This window comes from Anser anser (genome assembly GCF_964211835.1).
Source record: "Anser anser genome assembly, chromosome: 26".
NCBI lineage: Eukaryota > Metazoa > Chordata > Aves > Anseriformes > Anatidae > Anser > Anser anser.
In genome coordinates this window covers 5,693,960-5,719,094 of record NC_139747.1, presented here as the reverse complement: position 1 = coordinate 5,719,094, position 25,135 = coordinate 5,693,960, and the positions used below count along the sequence as shown (strand labels likewise).

Here is a 25,135-nt window from a genome sequence, read left to right as displayed (position 1 = left end):
ATACCCAAAGCCACTGTAGCATGTGCTTTGTATGCTCGGTGCACAAACGATGTGCTTTACATCCAGAGACGCCGGTTATCTTGCTTTTTCACCACAAGGTGGCATTATCTGAGCTTTTCTTTGGCAAGAAAAAATAAAACCATCCTTAATAATAACAATAATAAGGGGGGGGGGGAGGGGCGGGGGGGGATTCAAACCCTCCCTGTCTTTTCTGAGGTCTGTGATAAAGCAAGATCTGTTAGGCAGCTGCTGCTCCTGTTGGAAAACAATGGTGCTGCTTTCAGAGAGCTGCAAGGGAGACTAAGGGTCAAGTCCCTTTAAAAAAAAAAAAAAAAAGTGAAATACAGTATTGTGCATCTTGAAATCTGAAACCAAGAAACAGAAGTGCAAGGGAAACAAGGGGGAAAGTCTTGCAATTCCTGAGGGCAACTGTTCCAAGTGGAGTTTTAAGGAGTAAAATACCTGTATATACACTTAAAGGTTATTGAATGGCTTTTGTGGAGAAGCCTGTGAAATAAAGGAGCCGTGGAAGAAGACATTTCTTTTTCTCGTCCTCTCTGGATATAATGGCTATTGCAAAGCAAAGCATCTTCAGATTTGGCTTCAAATGGCTCTTCTTAGCAACTTTTATGATAGCCTGTGATGGACAAGGTGGAAAGAGAGAGAATGGTGGTCCCGCCTGTTACGGAGGATTTGATTTGTATTTCATTCTAGACAAGTAAGTCGGTTCTACTCTTCTATTTGAAAGATTATTTTTTTTCTTCTGGCATGAACTGGAATATCATATACTGATACTGAGGAGGTTTTCTTCAGATTTTGGTTTTGTAGAAGTCACTGTGTCCCCAAGGGACCTGCGAAACTCCTTACTACTCTCTCGTTGTTGTTGTGGTAACTTTGGTAGATCTAGTATTAAATGCAATTGTGCTTTGTAAATCAGATAGTTAGAAGTTTTGTTGTGGCCGATACAAAAGCTTTATTTTGTACTTGACCCTGTAGTTTCTTAAAAGAACGGTTGGGAGAAGAGCAGAACCTTGGTCACGCCAATTTCCCTATGAACTGTGAAAGTTGAGGCACTCATAAAAGCAGAGCTGGGGAGTTATTGCAGGCATTAATTTTGTAGCTGAAAACATGGAGAAAATGCTTGCCTGCCTGGAGGTCTGCTTCTGTACTGTGTGTTCGTTGTCTCAGAAAGAATTTTTGTGCATCAAAGCAGGTAAAGACCAGGCTCTGAGAGGTGGCTACTGCCTTAAAAAGGGTCTGATTTTGGCCATTGTGATGGAAAACAGCTAGAGTGTCTTATTCAAAAGAGAACTTTATTTTTCTCCTGGCTGAGTCACATTTTCTTTGTTTCCTGTTAATCAAATGCATATTTTGACTGCTTAACTCTTTATACTGAAGATAACTGCCTACTCACTTTTTTATCACTAATTCTGATCTGGCACTAGTAAATTTGCCTGTTTAGAGGCCTTCAGATTTTAGTCTGAGCAATATGAAATAAATACATGCTGAGCTTTGGAATGCTTCGAATTGAAGCAATACAACATTTTTTTTTAAAGTGTAAAAAGTACTAGCTAAAAAGATTCTCCTAACTTTCTTAATTAAGAATAGTTATTTTGAACCACAAGTTTGGAAATATTGGAACATATATGTGCCAGAGGCATAGAACTAACATTTATAACCATAAATTTCAGAGACAGGAAAGTATTTCAAGTTGCCAAAAGTGCTTGCAGATGAAGCTTTCTGTCTGATCCTCTTGAGTGTTTTGCAGTAGCAGCCACATTCCATTTGTATAAATGACTTGGAATTACATAACAATTTATTACAAAATACTGGGTAAAATGTAAGACTGAGACAAGTACACTGGATATTTTGTTGTGCCAGTTATCTGAATACTCCAGGGGAAAGATTTTTTTTATTATTTTTATTTTTATTTTCCACTTCATTGAGTGAGAAAGATTCTCCTGTGTTGCATTTTGTTGCTTTGGCTGGTCTGTTCTTAGCTGGATTACCTCTACTGCTATATTGGAAAAACAAAGCATGATTTGTAATGCAGACAGCTTTTGCAAACTGAGTTTCCCTGAAAGCTGAAGCAGAACTGAAGGTTTTATCAAATCTGATGGATATGATTTTAACAACCACTTATTTCAAGCTCCTGTCCTCTTACTAAAAGACATGACTTTCTAGGCTTGCTTAAGGAAAATTTGGGTGGAAATATGAAGCTTGGCACAAACTTTAAAGTATGCAAGTTACCTCAGTGTACATATCAAGGTATCCAAAAAACTCCTACTTTAACAGATGTAGGTTTCCTATTTTGGTAGTGTGTTGGTTTTTGTTGGTGGTGTTTTTTTGTTTGTTTGTTTTGATTTTTTTTTCTGGTGCAGAAATGAACAGGGTCTGATGCAAAGTCCATTGATGTAAAAAATTTGATGGTCTCTGGTGGAATTTGGAGGAGTCTGCAGACTGTGGGAGAATAGATTATCCCATATCCTTTATCTTTAAGACGTTCTTTCATTTTTCAGATGCTAAGCTCAAGTTGTATAAAATTTGGGTCTTATTTAGCCTGGGTTTTCTAGTTTTCTAGTGGGTTTAGAGAATGTCTTCAAAAATGCTGCAGTGGTCCTGAATGCCCATAGAGACCTTCAGGCAAACTATGAAATTATAATAATAGATTCAGGGCTCATGTTGCTGCTTTTATTTGCCATTGCTCAAAAAATAATGAAAGTACTGGTGATAAAGGATACCAAAGCAGGTGAGATTTACATTCGGAAACATGAAATATAAATTTCAATGGTGGAAGAAAATTATTAAAATATTAAGCAACTTACTTTCTGGGATCAGAGGAGTAATAGAAAAAGAATAAACACAGCCCTGGAATTCACTGGTGCTAGAGCCATCTGCTGACCCTTTGCTTCATGGCCTGCCTAGACAGAGTGACTACTTAAGTCCATTTAGCACCCTGTATGTGTGTGCTGCTCGCAGTACATGTTCCAGCTGCACATAGTCCCTGTCACAGTGCTGGCTCTTGAAGCATAATGCTGGCCACATGAAGGCCATTCAAAGTGAGCACATAATGCACTGAGGAAGAAGCAGGTGTTACAGACTGTTCTCATGAAGTGATGCTCTTTCTCCCTGAAGCATTCTCTTTAGCAGACTCCTGCAACTATGCTGTGCAAACTGTTGAAGGGAAACCAGGCTTCTTCTGGCTGTCTGCATACAGCTGGAGACATGACTCCATGCAGATGGCAAGCTCAGAGGACCTGAAACAAATCTGCCACTTCTCATTGTTAAGAAAGGGAAGAAAATCCAGCAGTCATTCAGAAATAATCCTGCTATGGTACGCAGACTTGATGTGCATATAATTAACAGAACAAAAGCTTGAAAGGTAGCAGGTGGGCTTGCTGGCTTATGAAAGCATCCTTAATCTCTGTGCATGCACTTGCATGCCTTTCATTACTTCTAAGAGGAATGCTCACACAGCTTAGGTAGCAATAGAGAAGGCCTCTCACACTGTGACCCTTGGACCTAAAGCTAGCAGAATTACTTTCCAAAAGTGTGGCAATGACACTCTTGAGGACTGCGGTTCATGTTGGGCCAGCTCCTTGCCAAGTAAATCAGGTCCTAGGTGGCATATCCTTTTGTGTTTCTGCTTGTTTTAACTGCAGCACTGAGACTCATATACAATAAATGGTAGTGAAACAAATGGCAGAAGATAGTGCCAAAGAGCACCTGGATGTGAGATACGATAGAGTCTTAATTAAGAAGGAAGAATGAGGAATCAATGAGATGATCACAGAATCATAGAATGGCTTGGGTTGGAAGGGACCTTAAAGATCATCTAACTCCAACCGCCCTACCATAGACAGGGATGCCAACCCAAGGCCCCATCCAGCCTGGCCTTGAACACCTCCAGGGACGGGGCATCCACAACTTCTCTTGGCAACCTGTTACAGCGAAGAATTTCCTCCTAATGTCTAATCTAAATCTATCCTCTTTTAATTTAAGACCATTCCCCGTTGCCCTATCATTATCAGCCCTCGCTTCTCCAGGCTGAACATGATGATGATGACAAGCATAAAGAAAACATTTGTTTTTGCCAATATTGTTCAGATATTCTAAAAATATCATCCATTTGACTACTGAACACTACTACCCACTGACCTGACTCTCATGGTACCTAGTGCTCTAGTATTTAAGCACTCCATACAAGCGCAGTCTGAAGATCAGATAGAGGCAGCCCCCGGTTTAATTGATTTGTGGGTAGGGAGGAAGGAATAATAATGGGTAAATCTTCTCAGTAATCTTTTGCTGTATTTGCTGTAAGTCAAAAGCATTATTTCCTGTGTTCTTGACTGTTGTGTGTGAACATAGCAAGGACTTTATACCCATGTGTGGAAAACATGCAAGGAACTGTATGTGTGTGAAAGAAAATTTGGCTTTAAAGGATCTTTGGCAAAAAGAAGCAAATAATCCAACCTGTTTCCTGTGATCCTCTCATTATTCAGACACATAGTTGATCCATTTTTAACTAGTTGTTAGACCCCACGTGGAGTACTCTGTTCAGTCCTGGGGTCCCCAGCATAAGAAGGACATGGACCTGTTGCAGCAGGTCCAGAGGAGGGCCCCGAGGATGATCAGAGGGCTGGAGCACCTCTCCTAAGAAGACAGTGAGAGTTGGGCTTTTTCAGCCTGAAGAAGAGAAGGCTCTGGGGAGACCTTATAGTGGCCTTCCAATACCTAAAGGTGTCTACAGAAAAGCTGGGGAGTGACTCTTTGTCAGGGAGTGCGGTGATAGGACAAAAGGGAATGGTTTTGAACTAAAAGAGGATAGGTTTAGATTAGAAATAAGCAAGAAATTCTTCACTCAGACAGTAGTGAGGCACTGGAACAGGCTGCCCAGAGAAGTTGTGGATGCCCCATCCTTGGAGGTTCTCAAGGCCAGGTTGGACGGTGCTTTGAGCAACCTGAACTAGTGGAAGGTGTCCCTCGTATGGAAGGGGTTGGTCTGGATGAGTTTTAAGGCCCCTTCCAACCCAAACCATTTTGTGATTCTATGATTCTAAACATAGCCAGTGATTCTGTGATTCTGGAGTCACGGGCCTGGATCCAGAGCAATGTATGCATTCTGTATGGATGGCAGGGGCCTGTGAGGGTATGGAAGCATAACTTTTCTTTGTTTTGTGTGAGGGCTGAGGGAAGTTGGCAAGGTAGTGTGGGGAAATTTGCACATTCTTGTGTCTTTTTACTTGTTGCCTGAAGAATTCTCTCCTGCGTCTGCTGTAGTCACACTGATTGCAACCAGCTAATTTAGCATGTGAAATCATTGCCCATCAAGACCTGTGTACATGTTTTTAGTCAGTAGTAAATCCAAGGTAAACTATTCATTGTCACAAGTGGTGGGTGGGAACTGTCTTATAATGAGAGTTGAGTGTGCCTGCAGCACTCTGCACTTTACTGCTTGATCTAAGTTCAGTCCATGTTTACTTGTTTATTAGTTGTTAGTCACGTACCCCAGGCCAATCAGGTAGAGAAGAATATTCTGTTCTTGGACTATGTTTGGGCTTAGAGGTTTATCCTGCTCTAAACTGGGCCTCTATAAACTCTGTAATCTCAAATGTTTGACAATAGCTTTAGTGAGCTGTCTCATGAAGTTCAGCACAAGATAGTAGTGTTTCCTTAAAGAATTGCATCACCTCACTAACATCTATCTATGTGCTATCTGGTCTTCTCAGAATTTCTCCTGATGTATTTGGAAAGACAGAGGACACTTTGGCTCATCTGTGTTATTTTTAAGAGCTCAATAAAATGATGCTGCAAAACTTCATGGGTCAATGCCACCTCTGTCAGCTATGAGATTTCTTGAAGTTAGTCCAAAAATTTAAGGAGAATATGGAACAATACCAGTCTCTGAATCAGGTGCCTGTATATACTTCTGTCATCTGGAGCACACATAACTGGTGTGAAGTCTTTGTATAAGAGTTTGTGGGCTTGATTATGTTTTTGTCTAGTTTGTGAATTAAAAATAGCACTGTGAGTATTCTGAGAAGGTGCAATGGGAGAAATGGAAATAATGAGTCTAAAAATTGCAAGAAAGACAAACTAGGAAGGTTTGAGCTGCTATAGCTTAGGGTTGTGGAGCACCATGTTTCAGTGAATAGGTGAAAAGCACCTGCTGGAGGGCTGGGCTGGGCCAGAGTGCAGCTCTCTGTCCCTGCAAACACTAAGCCATGTGGTGGGTCTCCGCCTTGGATTTAGTTTAGATGTACAAAATCCCAGCACATTTGACCACAGAATGTATCATTCTCCTGTTAAAGGCATAATTTACTTATTCTTAATTTCCACTTATTACACTGTGGTGGTTTTACCCAGCTGGGCAGCTGAGCTCCACCACAACCGCTCTCTCACTACCTCTCCTCAAAGAGAAAGAGAGAGAAAATACTATGGAAAGGGCTCAAGAGTTGAGATTAGGATCACTCAGTAACTATTGTGATGGGCAAAACACACATGGCATAAGGAAATTAGAAAAATTTACTACCTATTACTAATAAGCTAGAGAACTGAGAAACAAAACAAACTAAAAACACCTTCCCCCCATCCACCCTCTTCCACCTCCTCCCCTCGAGTGGCACAGGGGAATTGGGGGTGGGGGTTGCGGTCAGTCTATAGCACTTTGTCTCTGCCACTCCTTCATGGTCACTCTCTTCCCTTGCTCCAAAGTGGGGTCCCTCCCATGGGATAGAGTCCTTCCTGAACTGATCCTACATGGGCTTCCCACAGGCAACAGCTCTTCAAGAACTGCTCCAATTATGGGTCTGTACCACAGGGTCCATCTGTCAGGATCAAACTGCTCCAACATGGGACCCCACAGGCGGCAGCGCCCCACCAGGTTACCTGCTGCTGCACGGTCTCCTCTCCATGGGCCGCAGCTCCAGCCTAGAGTCTGCTTCAGCGGGGGTTTTCCACAGGCTGCAGCCTCCTTCAGGGCAGATCCACCTGCTCTGCCGTGGGCTCCTCCATGGGCTGCAGCATGGAAATCTGCTCCGCTGTTGTACACAATGGGCTGCAGCATGGAAATCTGCTCTGCTGTTGTACACCATGGGCTGCAGGGGCACAGCCTGCTCCACCAGGGGCCTCTCCAGAGGCTGTGGGGGAACTTCAGCTCTGGCACCTGGAACACCTCCTGCCCTCCTTCTGCACGGACCTTGGTGGATTCAGAGAGCTTTCTCACTCCTCCCTGTCCCAGCTGCTGTTGTGCAGCAGGTTTTTCTTTTCCCTCTTTCTTAAGTATGCTCTCACAGAGGCACAACAAACATCACTTATTGGCTCAGCCCTGGGCAGTGGTGGGTCCCTTTGGAGCCAGCTGAAACTGGGCCTTATCTAAAATGGGGCAGCTGCTGGATTTTTCTCGCAGAAGCCAACCCTTGCAGCCCCCACTACCAAAACCTTGCCGTGTAAACCCACTACATGGACTTTTCTCCAGCAAGAAATATTCACTCTTGAGCTTCAGGTTTTTTCTCCTTGGTGTTATTAGATGAGTAGGAAGGCTTCATTTAAGAAGAGATGGAGCTTTAAGTGCTTGAAGTTTTCTTCTAGAGGGCATGAGTATGGGAATGCTTGTGGGAGAGCAGAGCGAGGATGAAGTGGAGGAGGTGCAGCAAGAGCTGAATCCATGCTTGTATGGAGAATTAAAAAGCATCACTAAGTTGAAAATTCTGCCCAGGCCATTTAAGACCTGCAGAACGAAGTTGCAAATGCAGACACTTAAACAGGATATGCTGTTGACTGGCACACCACTGAACTGAGCAATTGGTTTTTAAGCTTCGTTCTGGCAAATGCTGTTTTCAAAAAATGCATGACTTCAGAGCCATGGCAAATGACAAGCATTTTTACATGGCGACCTACATACCATATGTGCTCTGTGGCTGGATCTCATTCTCAGCTGCCTTGCTGTAATAGTAATTTTAAGTGACAATCAACTTTTGTTCAGTGGTTTGTAATAAAGTGGGAGGAACACTCACACTTCTAGGCTAGTGCTGCTTTTTAGGGCAGTGTCCTGTTGCAAGTGAGGGCTGGATAGAACTTCTGTTGGTGGAGGTTGATAGCTAAGCTTTCCTTTAACATGAAGTATAGTCTTTGTATCTGTTTGAGGAGAAGGTTGATTAGTGTATGATTGTGAAACTGTCCTGCCTTCAGATGTGTGTTACCAGACAGTTCAGAAGATGTGAAACTTTAATCAGACATACTTTTTTTAGAGGGTTGTATGTGGTCTAAAATACCATACATTTCAATGAAGGAGGTAGTAATTGGTTTATGGTTAACATAGCCTTGGCTGCAATATCTTCTGGAGGCTGATGCAACCATTGCTATAATGTCAAGAGCAAGTGCTGGGTTCTGCATCTGGGACGGGGCAACCCTGGCTGCATGTACAGACTGGGTGATGAGACGCTGGAGAGCAGCCCTGCAGAGAGGGATCTGGGGTTTCTGGCAGATAGCAAGCTGAACATGAGCCAACAGTGTGCCCTGGCAGCCAGGAGGGCCAACCGTATCCTGGGGTGCATCAAGCACATCATTGCTATTTGGTCGAGCGAAGCGATTGTCTCGCTCTACTCTGCGCTGGTGCGGCCTCACCTCGAGTACTGTGTGCAGTTCTGGGCACCACAGTAAAAAAAGGATGTGAAACTATTGGAGAGTGTCCAGAGAAGGGCTACTAAGATGGTGAAGGGCCTAGAGCGGAAGAGGTACGAGGAACAGTTGAGGTCACTTGGCCTGTTCAGCCTGGAAAAGAGGAGGCCGAGGGGAGGCCTCATCACGGCCTACAGCTTCCTCACAAGGGGGAGGGGAGGGGCAGGCGCCGACCTATTCTCTTTAGTTACCAGCAATAGGACCCGAGGGAATGTTGTCAGGCTGCGACAGGGGAGGTTCAGGCTGGATATCAGGAAGAGGTTTTTCACTGAGAGGGTTGTCGCGCACTGGAACAGGCTCCCCAGGTATGTAGTCATGGCACCAAGACTGTCGGAGTTTAAGAAGTGTTTGGACTGTGCTCTAAGTCATATGGTCTGAATTTTTGGGTAGACCTGTGTGGAGCCAGGAGTTGGACTCAGTGATCCTTGTGCGTCCCTTCTAACTTGGGATATTCTATGATTCTATAATTCTATGGTTCAAGTGTTTCTTTTATGCCTTACCACTTAAAGACATTAAATACCTATTTTTCAGACTGTCTCAGATAAGATTTGGGCTATTTGGCACTGATGGGACTGGGATGTGTTATATTCAAGATCTCAGAGTTATTCCATTCAAGAGGAGTTTGCATCTGCGTTTGAGCTTTGTGCATTTCTGTTCTGTCAGTATATAGCTTAGTATAATTTGGATGCAGCAGTTTTTTGTTTGAGGGCAAGTCCTAATGTACCTCACCCTTCATCTGCTATAAGACACCAATTTTCTCACTGTCTGTGTGGTTTAGTTTAGTAAGACCCCTGCTAATAATCTTTCTTTGGTCCTCTCTGATACACATGCACATTGAGAACAAGTAATGATTTCAAGTCCTAGTTTGATGAGTGGCAGAAGATATCCTAGCTCTTTTCTGAAGAGCCAAGAAATGTAGAACCATTAGTACTTTCTAATGATTGAGTCCCCTGTGCAATCAGTCCATTAAAATCAGAAAAACAAACAAACAAAAAACACAACAAAACAAACAAACAACAACAACAGAAAAACAGAGGTTTCTGTAAGGTTTTATTTAAAGAAGTGCAATTGATATCAGGTCCTTTGTGTAAAGAGAACCAATGGTGTTAATTGTTTATCCAGATGGAGCATATGCTGCTGTCCTGGTTGCATGTCCCCACCTAACTGGGAACATTTGGACCTACAGGGTCATATAAAGAAATAGTGGCTTAAGTATCATGAAGCAAGTGGCCAAGGTGAAGGTTTTTACTGAATGGCTGTAAATAAAAACCAGGTGCAGGTAGAATAGGGAACGAAATTTACATAACCTGCACAATGTGGTTTGCATGCTTGCTGTGCTTCTAGGAAGTGAACTAATGATATTTGCAGCAAGACTGGGTTTTCTGTGCCAGGTGTGTAGTACTTGGTTGAATCTATTCATTTAGATTCTCAGATTTAAGGTAGAATGGAGTCAGGTCAGATGCCATTTCTTTCTGTGAAGTGAAAAAACATCTTCTCAAATGTTCATATTTCCTTCCTCAGGCTGCAGATCAATTACTTTTCTGTTAAAGCTGGAATGTTTTTTGCCCTATAAATACTTGTAATTGTAGTCAATGAGTAGAAAAAAAGTGATGACACATTTATTTTCCATCTCTAGGAAGGATTTTTTTCCCCAATATTAATATTCCAATGGTCATAGAAATGTTTATGCCAGAAGGTGCATTTACTGCTGGAAGATTCTGGTTAACCTCATTTTTTCCTGGTTCTCACAATATGAAGAATAATTCGTAACTATCAAAATCCATGGCTTATTTTCTTGGGGAGCAAACTTAGTCTGTGTTTTGCCTTGAACTGAACTATGATGGAATGGGCCACAACAGCCAAGATGTGGGCCTAAGGTATTTTACTTTACATAGTCTCTAGCACAGTGGAATGCTAGAGAGGTTTAGGAATCTTTTCCCTCAACTTCATTTCCTTCCCAAAATACACTTGAGCTAACAGCTCTGCACAACAGTATGGCAAGTGAGTTGGTGGAATTCATCTAACAGCCTGTGCAAGGAGACAGGTCTTTGCTAACACAGGGTTTATTTGTTTAAGGCTGTGCTAAAGGTCTAACATAACTGCCATATGTTGTTGTGAAGTGTAGCTTTAAACACTTATATGAAACATAAATTATTCTTGCTTTTCAAAGTTAAGTAGCAAATGTAATTTACAATTTATTATCTTTTTAAAGGAAGAATTAGGACAGTGAGTGTTAAACAAAATAAAAATAAATGACTAGCTATGCAACGTGTAACAAAGCATTAGGCTGGGAAAACTATGATAGCAGCAATTAAACTAATGTCTCACGTAATAATTATTTCTGTAGATCAGGAAGTGTCCTGCACCATTGGAATGAAATATATCATTTTGTGGAACATTTGGCCCGCAAGTTCATAAGGTAAGAAGGGCTGGCTTGCAGAAAAGTGAATAAGGAGGGGCATGTGCCAGCAGCCAGGAGACATGCTCTCAGTTGCTATCAAGTAGCACATGCTGATTTCCACCTGGGGACCTCACCTAGTAGAGAGTTCTTAATGCTTTTCTCAGATAATACCACTGATTGCTTTTGAATTTTTCCCAAATTTCCCCCAGTTCTTGTCCTGTAGGAAATAGGAGTAGACAAGCTAATTAGACCCCTTTCTCCTGCTTGACTTCCATAGACCAAATCATACTTCGTGGGGGGGGAACCCTCATTGTTTCTGAGATGGCTGGTTACTGCAGAGAAGTTTAGACCTGCAAGGAGAGGTCCGAGACGGTAGCCTTCAGGCACCAAATACCTTGAGATTGAATGAAAAATCCCCCAGGCCAGTGGGTGGAATATATTATCTTAGGTTTAATTAGCCTTCGTTCTGTCTCAGCAATGCTAAGATCATGCTACAAGTACTTTTTACATCTTTTAGGAGGATTCCTCATGGTCTGCCTTAGCTAGCACTTCCCAGGGCAAAGCACCATTTGCTGCTCAGTTCTGTCTCATTATTATTTTGGTAGCAGTCAGAGAGCCTTTTGTGTTTGGTATTATACACACAGTAAGCTCTGGTCTGGACCAACCAAAATCACTTACTTTTGTCTCTTCTTCTCCAGCCCTCAGCTGAGGATGTCCTTCATCGTTTTTTCTACTAGAGGGACAATTCTAATGAGGTTAACAGAAGACAGGTAAGAGGTGTAGAAGTGCACAGCAGATTTTGAGTCCTCTTGCTGTTTCCTCCATGTTCCTGGCTCTCTGTTTTCCAATTTGCTTTCAGCAATGTGGTGACATCTTTGTGCTTCTCAGTTTAATTAAATCACCTGCCCATTTTCACATACGACACTCATTCTGCTAGAATGCAATAAGGCTTCTTAAACAGCAGTTGTTATCTGATGTTTAGCTTATAAATGTCTTTCTGTTAGCAATTGCGGTTTTAACTCAGAAACTGCTTCGATTGAGAGATTCTGCCTTCCACAAATTTTCAGGCTGTTGCCAGAAAACCAGAGTATTGTTGCCTTTGAAACATCCTTAGGGAGTTTCTTCTGCAAACAAATAAGTGAAACTCCCTTCCCATAAAAACAAATTTGAAAGCTGTAGGTTATACCTGTACTCTTGATGTAAAGGTGAGAATGATTTCTAAGATGTCTGAATGCAAGCAGAGTGTTTAGGCTGGATTGTAAGGGTGAATATTTTTTGGCAATGACAGTTTGGTTGCCATGTTTCTGAAGCATGTTCCTGTCATCTCCTTGTAGATCCCCAAGTTAATCCCAGTAAAATCTATAAGATTGATTTTTTTTTTCCCCCACTAACTTCAAGAAGAGCTGGATGAGGTCCTTTAATCGCTATTGCTTCCTCTGTTAACTTCATTGCCACGTGGAGCAAAGATATATGTAGCACATGTGAAGACTGTATAAGTCAGCATGTGTTTTACATATTGGATGTCTATGAAACTGCATACCAGAGCAGCTACTATAGTGGAATTAATAGGAAACTGGCCACTTTCCTAAAGAGCAGTCTACACACATACCAACCTTGAAAAATGTCGTTAAAGCCAGCCAGCCTACTGCAACAATAAGTGAAAACACAATTAACCATATCTAAGCTGGTGCCAGAGAAAACCTGCTCCCTGCATCTTTTACCCTTTCACCTTTTCCCTCACCCTCTGAGCACACCCTATTGCAGAGATCTCTGGGCTCTTAAGGCTTTAAGCTATGAGACTTGCTATGTGTGTTTCCCATGTAGAACTGTATTTCATATTTGTCCAGCTGTCCTAGAAATGTTGACTGGGAGCAGGATATATATTGATATGATATTAGTCAAAAGCCAGCTGACTGGAGAGCTGCTGGTTTTTTTTTTTTTTTTTTTTTTTTTTAACCAGAGGACTAAAAATCAAGGTGTGGGCTTCATGCCAGTCCTTTCTTAGTAAAGTGGCAAAATCTTTTCCATCTTCCCCATGCCTTCATGTGGTCTATCAGCATGAAGATTGTTTGAGGCTGATTAATACACCTTTTGGATAAACAGTGTGCATCTAAAGAAGCTGGGTTATGTGTTTTAAATACCTTTGCTGTCTATTTTAATGTTTAGTGTTCACATTTGAAAAATAGATATGGTCATAGGAAATGCTCTTGATTTTATATTCAAATTTGGCTTGGTATGTGGGAGGGTGGTAGTTGAATGGAGGAAATTCTTGCTACTAGCCCACCTCTGATAGCTCAGTCTAACTTGGCTTGGGATATTGCAGGGACAAAATGAACTCTTCAGTGTTTGATAATTCAACCCACTGCAAAAGCACATGCTCTTTTCTCTCTGTGCGCATTGCTTGGGATAGGATAATAGCTAATAGCTAATGCATTGCTGCAATCAGCCTTGCAAGTGTGAGATTATGTACATGATAAGCACACGAACTGGATTTTCTAAACTAGTTAACATATGCAGGGGGAAAACTGACTTCTGGCATTCAGGCCATGTTAATGTGGCCCTGCATGCAGTGACATTACCCATTTCCTGTGAAGATACCACAGCTTGCTCAGAAACACACCCAACACATTGCAGGGATTTTATCTTGGTTTTAAAGACTTCTGGCATGTACTTGGCCTCCAGAGTTTGGTCTCTGCAACTCAGTGGAAGGACAAGGGCCCATCCCATTTAGCCTGCAGTTGATCTGTCACTGTGCCTGGGGTTTCTAAAAGATTAGAGCAGATACACTGATTCATAATGAACTAATGGAGAGAGCTTCAGTCTTCATGTCAGTGTGAACTGAGCTGAAGGTTGTAGTGTCCAAATAAATTGGAGGTTACCAGGATTGTTCTAGGTTTTGTGCCGTTTTTGTGGCTGTTTGATTAATTTGCATTGTCAAGCCAGGGAGTATAGGTGAGGAATATGGGCCAGGTGCAAGTCAGCTGTTCTACTTCTGCATCACAAGTTTGACCAGGGTTGCACAGAGAATATCTATTTGGAGAGAAATATAGGGATATTTACCTAGGATATGCTGCTGTTGTGATGCTTTCTCCAGGCTGTGGGAATACTCATAAAAAATACATCTGCTCCATTTTCCACATCCTTAGAAAGGTATCTATCCAGACATTACCTCCGCCTATGTAAACATTGGGTTAACTCTTTTTTCCCCTCTCTCTACCTGATTCTGCTATGCATGTCTTCACCTGGGTATCATAAAATTGATCTCTGAGGTAACAATGCATCTGCATTCCTTTCAGGGAACAGATACGCCAGGGTCTAGAAGAACTTCAGAAAGTCCTTCCAGGAGGTGACACATACATGCATGAAGGATTTGAAAGGGTAACAAGATGTGTGTTATAGTACATTTAAACTGCGTCTGGGTGCTTCTCAGGATATGTTTAAAAAAAAAAAAAGTTGTTTAATAATTCTCTGGTGGGTAAGTGGGACTATTTTCCTGTTATGCATTAGGTATGCTGAAGTGTACACATTCAGTGTTGGAGCTGGGATAAGGGAGCTGCAGACCCTACTACTTATCCTTCTTTTTGCCTCCAGCTTTGTGTGGAGCTGCTTCTTCAGTTTAGGATTAGTGCAGAGGGAATTGGGATTACAGTCCCACATGGAACCATGCTCATGAAGGGTTGAAGGCTGTCTAGAGTCCTGCTGTGTGAATGCTATAGTAGGCTTTTTAGAGTTAGGTGGGGTTTGAGGCCATGACTTTAACCTGCTCACTGTTAGGGGTATACAATGATGTACAAAAGTTATTCTTTTATAACTTGTTCCAGTCTTCTATATATTTTACAAGGTCAGGAGTTTGTCTAAACCTCTGCAAGGGGGACCCCCTCCCCTTTCTGCACTACTCTTGCATTTTGGAGGATTGGAAAACTGTCTACTAAAAAATGCATTTGAACACACCTCAAAAACTGAGGTGACCTGACAGAGATGCTAGCACCTAACTAGGAATTCAAAACCAAATTCCACTTCAGAAACTCAGCAAGATGATTGCAAAAACAAACAAACAAACAAAAACAAATTTAAATTTATAAGAGGATGGAAATTCATACACTGAATATATTCAGGGTAGTTTCTGACTACTTTTTAATTTTGGCACACTGAAGCATTTGTCTTTCTGCATCGTGGAATACACTTGTACATAGGTAAAGCAGGAAATAGGAGCATATGGATATCTCTCTGCAGTTGGTTTCTTTGCAGTTAGAGTAGCTGATCTAGATATGCTGGAGAATATTTATGGACTTATGATGTTTCTCAACTAGGAAGGTGAATGTGATTTCCAAATAGAGTAGTGGGAAACTACCGTTGACCAGTGGTCTTAGGGTTGGTTTGAATTAATGCTTTCGGAAAGTTCTTGAGGTAATTCAGTCAAAGCCACAGGCAAGAAACTTGTTCTATGAAACTGATATTTCTGAAAGCAGATGTCATCTTGTAGGCTGCAAACATGACATCCTCACTGCCATCTTCTCTTTCTTTCTGGTGCATGTGTAGATGCCCACAAAGTATTATTTATTGCTAATAATCTTCTGATTTAATTTCAGGCAAGTGAACAGATTTACTATGAAAATGTTCATGGTGAGAGACTTTCCTGATCCATTGAATGTTTTTCCTTCTTGACTGATACCTTTAATTGATTTGAAATGCAGCTTCACTGCAAGAAAGGTAGGGGGTGGCTCCTGTTCTTACAGGAATTCAGTGCTCTTCAGGGTAGTTGCTCCTGAAGAGGAAAAAGAACAGGTAGATCTTTAAGGGTTCAGAGCTGAAATTAATGCATTTCAGGCCAAAAGTGAGAAGCCAGGCTGACTGAGGGTACATATCAAAACTATCTGGTACAATCTGTTATTTTTGCTTGAGGACTCAGGTAACCATTTCTTCTTCCTTTTGAAACATGAGTCTGTGGAGATACTGTTAGGTAAATGTTTTTGTTTTGTTTTGTTTTGTTTTCCAAAAAGCAATTCATACATCCTTACTTATTCCTTAGTAGTAAGTGCAGACAAAGGCAAAAATGTTTGTCCTTTCCTTCCTTGTAATTCTACTTGGGAAAAACCAAAGTAGAAATAAAACTTTACTTGGAAACCAAAAGATAAGAGACCAGAAGTTTGCATAGAAAACCAGTCCTAGTGGTTTTTCAGGGCCACTCATGAATAAAATGAAATAGTGACTAAGTCTGCACAGCTTTGGGACTGATCTGTAAAATAAGACTGCAGCAGACTGGAATAAATACCTAGAACAATTCTATTTGGGATTGATACTGCTTTTATATGCTGGTATTACATATTGCATGTCAAAAGGTTGCCACATATAGAAAGGTTGCAAGAAGCAGTGGACAACTGGGTCCTCAAGTCAACGTTGGCCTGTGTGTTTTGTCTTTACTCGTGCTTTGTCCTTGCTCCACCAGAAAATGTTTATACTACCTGCAGTAGGTTGTAAGGCTCCTGCAGTAGTCAATGGAGGGAGAAAGGCATCTCCAGAGGTTATTGGGGCTCTTGAGCTAGTACAAGAAGTGCTCACCTTTCTCAGCCTCTTACAGAAAGCCTAGACACTTCAATTAGGCATCTGCAACTTGAACGACACTGCATGTTGCTTATTGTTTGTTAAACACTTTACTTTCCTGTTGCATGATTACCACATTCTTTAAAATGGGGGAATTTTGAGTAGCACCAAGAAAAATTAGGTATCCAGATCTTCAGTAACTGTGAGATGGATGTGAATTCAGAATTGCAAAAGGACATTCTGCTTGCTTCAGTCTCTTGTTCCTTGGTATCAAGAACACAGTACAGGCTTCAGGTGCCTGAATTCACAAGCTGAATGCAAATTTACATCTGAGATCAAAAAGCAAACAGACCCAAAAGAAATCATCTCAGAATAATTTGGTTCTTGGAATTTTGGCTCTTCAGCAACAGTGTTAAAGGCACAGCTGCTCATAGTAGCAGGAAAATCACCTAGATTATTGAAGAAGTTTTAAGACTGATAATTTACATGCCTCAGAATACTTAGCCATTAACTTTCCATAACAGTGTTTGTGCAAGATATACCCACAGAGCTCCTTTAGATCAGTAGTAAGTCAGAAACGTGATTTAATTCAATTTGCTCCTGAAAATTAACATAAACATGTAAAACCCAAGTTATAATCAATTCATGGGGCAGACTGCAACCTTTAACCATGTTGCTGAAACATGTTACATGGAAAGACTGAAGAATATAGGTCATTTTCCTACCAAATCTATTTAAACCCCAATTCAGCTTTTCATCACAAGCTGAAACTCTCTGGATTTCTTGAATTGACAGCATTAATAAAACTAGGAATAACTAAGGACACTTTGCATACTTTTTCTTGATGGCTGCAGTTAAATCTACTGGTCTGAAATATTGAAATAGGTATGAGATACTTTCAGTTAAAAATCATTGTCAAAAGAGTATGGTATAAAATTGGTGGTGTAGGCAGATGCCCAAGTGGAAAAAGTGTGCAGAAGTTCATGTCTTCTGAAAATTAGTTGGCTGAAGTGAGTAAGGATATGGGATTGATGGTAACCGTTTCTACTCCTTTAGGTGCTAGCTAACAGCTAACAGCTCATTAGCAGGATGTTTTCTATGATAATTTAACAAACGCGACTCAAAACATGGGACTAAAGAAATTTGTGTGTTTAGGTTACAGAACTGCAAGTGTCATCATTGCATTAACAGATGGAGAACTCCATGAAGACCTATTTTTTTATTCTGAGAGGGAGGTAAGTCTTGCACATTTTTAGCCAGGGAACAGCAAAGTATCTGGTTTTACACTGCTTCTAAGGCAAAAGATAGGGGAGATATTTCTTCTAGTGACAAAAGTTCACTTTCACCTTCTTCAGACATGAATCTTAGAGATAAACATTAACAGTAGCAATACATCTGACTCATTAAAACTGTCACTGTTCATAGGAAGAAAGGGTTTTTAAAAACTTCCAGTTAAAATGACATTGGAGGTAGAAATAATTCACAGCTGAAATTTACTAAAATGCTTTGGAAGATCCCTGGATCTTCTCACTTAGACTTCTTTTCTTCACAAAAAGTAAAGACCAAAGAAAAAGGATGAATGTTGTTCATTTTCTGTAATGTCTTGTAATTTTCTGTAGCATCAAAAAACCTTTCAGATGATCAAATACGAAATTTCCACTAATAATGTTTCTTTCTGAAATCAAAAATACACAAGAAAAATACATTTGTTTTTAGAGGCGAACATACTGCTTGAGAGCTCATAAGTGTTATATATTTTTTGGTTTGGGAAGGAACAAATAGATAATTAGGTTTAAAAAGAAACACAGAATATGTTGGGTTTTGTTTTACCAAGCAAATAGTACTCTAGTAGCAGATAACGTCTGTTTGTGGCATGACCACATTGCTCATTTTATGGATAAAGCCTAAATTAATGATTAAGACCTTTTAGAAATCTGCATTCCTTCTTGTTCATGTCGTCCTACCTTTCCTTATTCCAGGCTAATCGGTCACGAGACCTGGGAGCAACAGTATACTGTGTTGGTGTGAAAGACTTCAATGAGACCCAGGTAAACAAGGCACTCACTGTGTTTACTGGGGTATTTGGCAAAGGTACATGTTGAACACAGGCACACACTCATGAATCTCTTTTCTCTTTCTGTTGGCTGTTTGACAATCTAAAGTGACTACCTGAAGTTCCTTGCTCTGTGTGTTGCTTTTAAGCCCCTTCCATCTTTATCTCCATGTATGCCACAGCAACTCTTGCCAATTGTTGGGGGAAAGCAGGGAAGAGATACGAATATCAAATCAGTATGGCTTAAGCTGTAGACAGAGGGTTGTGGGGATTTTGCTTTTTACAGTGTAGTTATGTGAAAGAAAATCTTGAGAAACTGAGAAACTGTTATGTGGCAATGCCTCAGTTTTATGGAAAAAAATCAACTTCATTAGTGACACTAATGTTTTACTGTTTCTCCCCATTAATGACAGAATGTCTTCTAGATCCATCATGAATTTTAGTACATCTATGAATAATATTTCACACCAAGCATAACATTGACGTTATCATTTTCCAACATGAGTGAAAGTCTTGTACAGCTCATAAATGGAGTGCTGAAAAACTTGTTGAATAGAGCTCTTTTTACAAAGCTTCAAACTCTGATTATTTGTTTGGATTAGGAAACAAAACAAATTGCAAAACACCATTTGAATGGGGGCTCAGTCTTCCTTGAAATTCTACAGCAGAGTCCAGGATTTCTGAAAATGGTCCTTTCCAGGTAGCTGCCCCAGTGCATCACACCTTAGGAAAAGTAGGGCACCTGTTGTTGCACTGTGGATAGTGGGAAGCTGCTTGCTATTGCAGGTTTCATTTTGAGACTGAAGGATTTTTAATCTGGTGCTTCTTGGTGAGTGTCCAAGCTTAAACCCTCTGTTCTCAAAAGGAAATCTCACAGGATAGTTTAGAGCCATCTCCTTTGAATCAAAACCAGATGCTAGTGTTGCCCATCATAAGAAAAACAAGTCATAAGAAAAGCAAGGACAGAATAAAAATAGCAAAGACTAGATCTAAGGTGGCAGATCTCAGAGACAGCTGATCCTTGAAGTTATTTACATGCTGAAGAAATTAACTGGAATTAGACGATCATGACTGATGTTCCAGAAGGCACTTGGAGGTGGACTATGGGAAATGAGTTCCAGGAGCCGTAAACATCCTGGTTAAGAGAAACTACTGTATCTTGTGCCATCAAGCAGTAAGCAGCTTTAGTACTCTACATGGAGTAGGCAGGGGAAAGCTGCCTGGAATATTTCTCCATGTACTCAAACCTTGAGGTTGGCAGTTGGGTATTTCGCTTGAGAAATGGAAGTTTTGAGTGACGTGAGCGGGAAAGGTGGAGCCACTGGGGTTTAGGGAGGAATGTGTGGCTAGTCTGCTGCCTCCAATTTGCAATGCTACAGGAAACGCCAAAGAGGCCTGCTGGGTGATGCTACCTGTGCCATGGGAGAGAATTACTATAACAAACAGCCTTGCAGCAGTAAAACTTGATTATGCTCCAGCAGATGTGTGGAGAGCTCATTATTTCTGAATTGGGCTTGCAATTTTGCCTTAACCCTTCTCATACTATTGGCAAGTGAACCTGCATGCATCCCTTTACAGGTGGTATCCCAGTTCTCCTTCTCTTTCTTCCCACCACCACCTCATGAATGGCCCTCTTCCTTGCCATGTGGGATTCCAAATGCCCTTCTGCTTCCTTTTCCTCCACTTGGACAATATCTCCTGTTATCTCCCTGCTTTCTTCTCTGTTCTCTAATGGTTGAGCCTAGTACAAGTGGTCTGATCTCTGTCCTGACAGGAAGGGTGAATCAAGCCTGTACCTCCAGGAGGTGTGTAACTTGCATTAGTTTTCTCTACGGGAAAAAACACTGGATCATTTTGATTAGTTCCTTGATTTAAATGATGTATGTGCTGAAGTGCTTTGCTGTATCAGCTTTGTTGCCTCTCATGTTGGTGCTGTGCTATTTTGGCTGGAGAGTTACTGTGCTGGGTGCTTAATAGTCATGTAGGAGGCAGGTTTTTTGTACTAACGAGTCATAGGCTCTGAACATCGGTGGAAGCTGTGTTCTGTCTTGTTTTTAAAGTTAAGGAAGACTTTTCTGATTCCTTCTGTTTTTAGGAAGTTTGTAATGAGCTTCCTAAAATCAGTCAGGCTGAACTTTTCAATACTTGACAAACTGTAAAGCATTAGCAATCCATAAAGAGTACTTAGAGAATTTGCAAGTAAGTGATTCTGAAGAACTCTAGTTTTTCTGCCTACTGGCTAATTTATCTCATTCTTTTCATTTCTGTTTTATTTACTTTTACCATTCTGTCAGCTGGCTAGAATTGCCGACAGCAAAGATCATGTCTTTCCAGTGAATGATGGTTTTGAAGCCCTTCAGGGAATCATAGATTCTGTAAGTATTTTAAGCGTGTATTTGCATGCATGCCTGTTAATTTGTGTTAACCTGCACAGTTGAAGTTTTAATTTTCCTGTTTTCACAAGGACCCACTGACTGCTAATAAATCACTTAAACATTTGGTCCAAATAAACCTTTATTTGTACTAATATTGTTACTTCAAGATTGAGTTTATAAACAGGTCAAAATACAGGAAGCTTTGAGCCCATTTTTATCTTCATATATCTTGCTTCTTGATGTAACACACCTAATTTATATTACTAGGTACTTTGTGACAATTTATAAAATGGCTGCCCCAGTGTGGGTAAGCAGAAACATGTTAGAGCACACTCCATATGAGGCATTAGAGCACTTTTTGATCTCCATCTTCCTGGTTGATTAGTGTCCTTTCTGTCCTGATGGATGTGCTGCACAGCTGACCTGATTAGAATGACAGAAGGGATCCTGTTACGTATGCCAAAATCCTGAAAACTCTGCTTTCCATATCTGGCCTCCTGATATCATTATTTTTTTTTTCCTTCAGACCTATGTTCCTCAATTCATATTGATCAACTGCTGGCATTTCCTTTAGGAGCTGGGTGCACTGTATAAGAGCTGGTGCATTTCTGAATGGCTGGGATAAACTAGTTGTTCACCTGACAAGTGGAGAGGCTGCATGGATTGATCACTTTCCTGTGTTTTGTGTACATGTCATGCAAATAGTTCTGTGGTCTCTACTGGTAAACAGTAGAGCTTCGTAAAGCATCTCTGTTTCTAGATCTAAAACTTTGAGTGGCATAATCCTGTCTCACTTAGGACCAGGGCCTCCCTTAAGAGAGCAGGAAAAGGAATGTATGAGCAGATGTATATGCCATTTTTATTTTAAGTGTAAAAAGTTCCAAACGATCATTAGAAAACAGTGTATTTTCAGATCACTTTCAGTATTTTTCTTTTCCTTTGCTCATAACCATTTTAATTAGATTGCTTACTATGGCTACAAAGAAGGATGGGAATTCCTTTTAGGGATGTGTTTTGTTCATTTTGGTATAGGCTTTTTTAGTTGATAAAACAGATGAAATGTACAACTTTCTGCTTGAGGCTAGGGAGGGTAGGTTCACCAGGGGGGGTGTCTCAGATTTCTGTGTTACTGCAGTTACAAACTATTCTGACCACGTAGTACCATGCAAAAAACCTATTCCCTCAGCATAGGCACGATTTTCCCTAGTGCTCTTGCATGTTGAAGGAATCCCTTGTGTATTGGTTTTCTTGGCACTGTCCAACTGTGGGACTACTGCCTCAATTCTCTTAGACAATCAGGTGTTGCATGTCATTTAAGAAAGCAACAAAATAGATGAGTTTGCTTCCCAGCCCTGCATTCCCTTTGCAGCTGTTTTTAATGAATTCCAGAAGCAGTTATGACTCCCTTTCCAGTTGTGTTTGAGAGAATAGGAAGACTTCAGCCTCTAGGAACTTAATCAAGAACCACTTCAGCTGACTGATTTATCAGCCCTGAAAGGGAGGGTCATAAGCAGTAATTGCACAGTAGTGAGTCTATGACCTGATCTCTTTCTGAAAGCATGGTAGCACTGTCATATGGGGATAATGCTTTCTCTCATCCCTTCCAGAGAGTCTGAATTCCAGCACATATCCTATAAAGCAGATAGTGCTTTGCACTGGAGTGATTGTAGAATATAGAATATCCTGGGTTGGAAGGGACCCACAAGAATCATAGAGTCCAACTCCTGGGATTGCAATAGGCTGTGTAGAAAGGTGTGTAAATGGAATGGCAAGAAGGAAATTAATTATTCAGTGGAAAAGTAAAGAATCTGTAGATACCTGTTCTTGCCAGAAAACAGGCTATCTCAGTCCTTCATTGTCCATGCAAAGCACCTCTTTCTTGATGTACACAAAGCATTTGTCTTCACAGAATCACAGAATGTTAGGGATTGGAAAGGACCTTGAAGGATCATCTAGTCCAATCCCCCTTCCAGAGCAGAAACACCCAGATCAGGTCACACAGGAACACATCCAGGCAGGCCTTGAACGTCTCCAGAGAAGACTCCACAACCCACCCCCGGGCAGCCTGTTCCAGAGTTCTGTCACCCTCACCATGAAGAAGTTTCTTCTCTTATTTAAGATGAACCTCCTGTGTTCCAGTTTGCACCCATCGCCCCTTGCCTTATCACTAGATGTCACCGAGAAGAGCCTGGCTCCATCCTCCTGACACCCACTCTTTACAGATTTATAAATATTAATAAGGTCACCCCTCAGTTTCCTCTTCTCCAAGCTAAAGAGACCCAGCTCCCTCAGCCTTTCCTCATAAGGGAGATGCTCCACTCCCTTAATCATCCTCGTGGCTCTGTGCTGGGCTCTCTCAAGCAGTTCCCTGTCCTTCTTGAACTGAGGGGCCCAGAACTGGATGCAGTATTCTAGATGTGGTGTCACCGGGGCAGAGTAGAGGGGGAGAAGAACCTCTCTCGACCTACTAATCACACCCCTGCTGATACACCCCAGGATGCCATCAGCCTTCTTGGCCACAAGGGCTCAGTGCTGGCTCATGATCATCCCGCTGTCCACCAGGACCCCCAGGTGCCTCTCCCCTTCACTGCTCTCCAACAGGTCAGTCCCCAACTTATACTGGTTCTGGAGTTGTTCTTGCCCAGATGCAGGACTCTACAGTTGCCCTTGTTATATTTCATTAAATTTCTCCCCTCCCAACTCTCCAGCCTATCTAGGTCTCGCTGGATGGCAGCACAACCTTCTGGCATGTCAGCCACTCCTCCCAGTTTAGTGTCATCAGCAAACTTGCTGACAGTGCACCCTGTTCCCTCATTCAGGCTGATGAATATATTGAATACTACTGACTCTTGAGGGACTCCACTAGATCCAGGCCTCAAGTGGTCTTCACAGGAGACCATTTTCATGTTGAAAGAGCCATGAGATTTGGACACCTGATTGCTGTAATTTTAGAAAAAAAAGTTGAAGGAACTTGAGTAATTTGTTATTTTTCTTTGTGTTGTATTTTTTTATGAAAAACTTCTGTGGACAATTGACAATAATTTGTCAATTGAAAGCAAACAGAGCAAGTCTTACAAGGAAAACATGAAACTCAAGTTCCTCTACTGCTCCATGTCTTTGATAGGAGTGCTGGAGGCAGCGAACTATGAAGCAACATGAGAGTCAGGACAGGATCCAGTCATTGCTTTCTTTTGAGCCTTTAACCCAAACTGACTGAAAGAGCAGTGGCTTGGAGCAAGAATACTCCCTGATCCTTGCTATGTGTTAAACAGTGGCCCTACCACAAAGCGTATCTCAAATAGAGACATAATCCCAGGTCCCTTAGATAAGATTCACTGAGAAAGCTGCAGGGCCCTTCATGAAGCAGTTAAGATGTATGAGGAATGATATAGTATGAACTAGTTTGTATTGTAAGACTGCATCCTTTCCTTATAAATGGTGCAAATTATTAATCTCTTTACATTTAATCTCCTGTATACCATCTTCCAGTGGTGTCCTCCTGCTTCCAGTATTTTTCAAGTCTGCTTAGATTTGCCCTCAAGCAAGAAATTTTAGCTTGGAAATACATTATCTTCAAATAATTCTGTTACAGAAATGTCTTCTGGGACAAACAGCAGTCCTGGATCTGTGTAGTGTGGAACTTTTTTGAGAATTCAGTGTGAATGTATGATAGACCAAGTATGAGAAACATGGTGATTTATGTACTCATCCTGAGCTAGCTGTTCAAACAATGGGCAGTTCAGAGCAGGAGCTTCACATGGATGTTCTGAATCTGTCTTCCTTCAGAGCCAAGCTTTCTACATAGGCCAAAGAGAAAGTCAGGAAAGCAAACCTCTTGGCTTAGGTAGCTAGATTGCCCATCTAAAGAGGATTGTGAACCCCAGTCTCACCTGGATGGTGTTTGTTGTTACTTTCAGTGGTTGTAATTACACTTTCTACTTTTTCTTGCTTCCCCCAAATTCGTCTTTAAAAAAAATGACTTAAATGTATTTATTTTTCTTAGTTCATGCAGATATTGTTGGGCAGGAAACACTTCACAAATAAATTACTCTTTTGTAATTGGCAGTAGAGTTTGTTATTTAATAA

The 25,135-nt window shown here is 41.2% G+C and overlaps 1 protein-coding gene across 2 annotated transcripts in view; it reads left to right on the top strand.

The window, feature by feature from the left end:
* The first annotated feature begins 203 nt into the window (after window positions 1-203).
* The window catches only part of ANTXR1 (ANTXR cell adhesion molecule 1), a 117,527-nt gene continuing 92,595 nt past the window's right edge, over window positions 204-25,135 (top strand). Inside the window, exons 1-8 of one of the 2 annotated variants that reach the window (XM_083812095.1) lie at window positions 204-718; window positions 11,027-11,098; window positions 11,779-11,850; window positions 14,377-14,458; window positions 15,670-15,703; window positions 17,777-17,856; window positions 18,601-18,669; window positions 20,969-21,049. In XM_083812095.1, the coding sequence (XP_083668221.1) occupies window positions 567-718; window positions 11,027-11,098; window positions 11,779-11,850; window positions 14,377-14,458; window positions 15,670-15,703; window positions 17,777-17,856; window positions 18,601-18,669; window positions 20,969-21,049 (642 nt within the window). In that variant the 5' untranslated portion in view covers window positions 204-566. The remainder of the gene's footprint in view (window positions 719-11,026; window positions 11,099-11,778; window positions 11,851-14,376; window positions 14,459-15,669; window positions 15,704-17,776; window positions 17,857-18,600; window positions 18,670-20,968; window positions 21,050-25,135) is intronic. The other variant, XM_083812094.1, reaches the window with a different exon arrangement.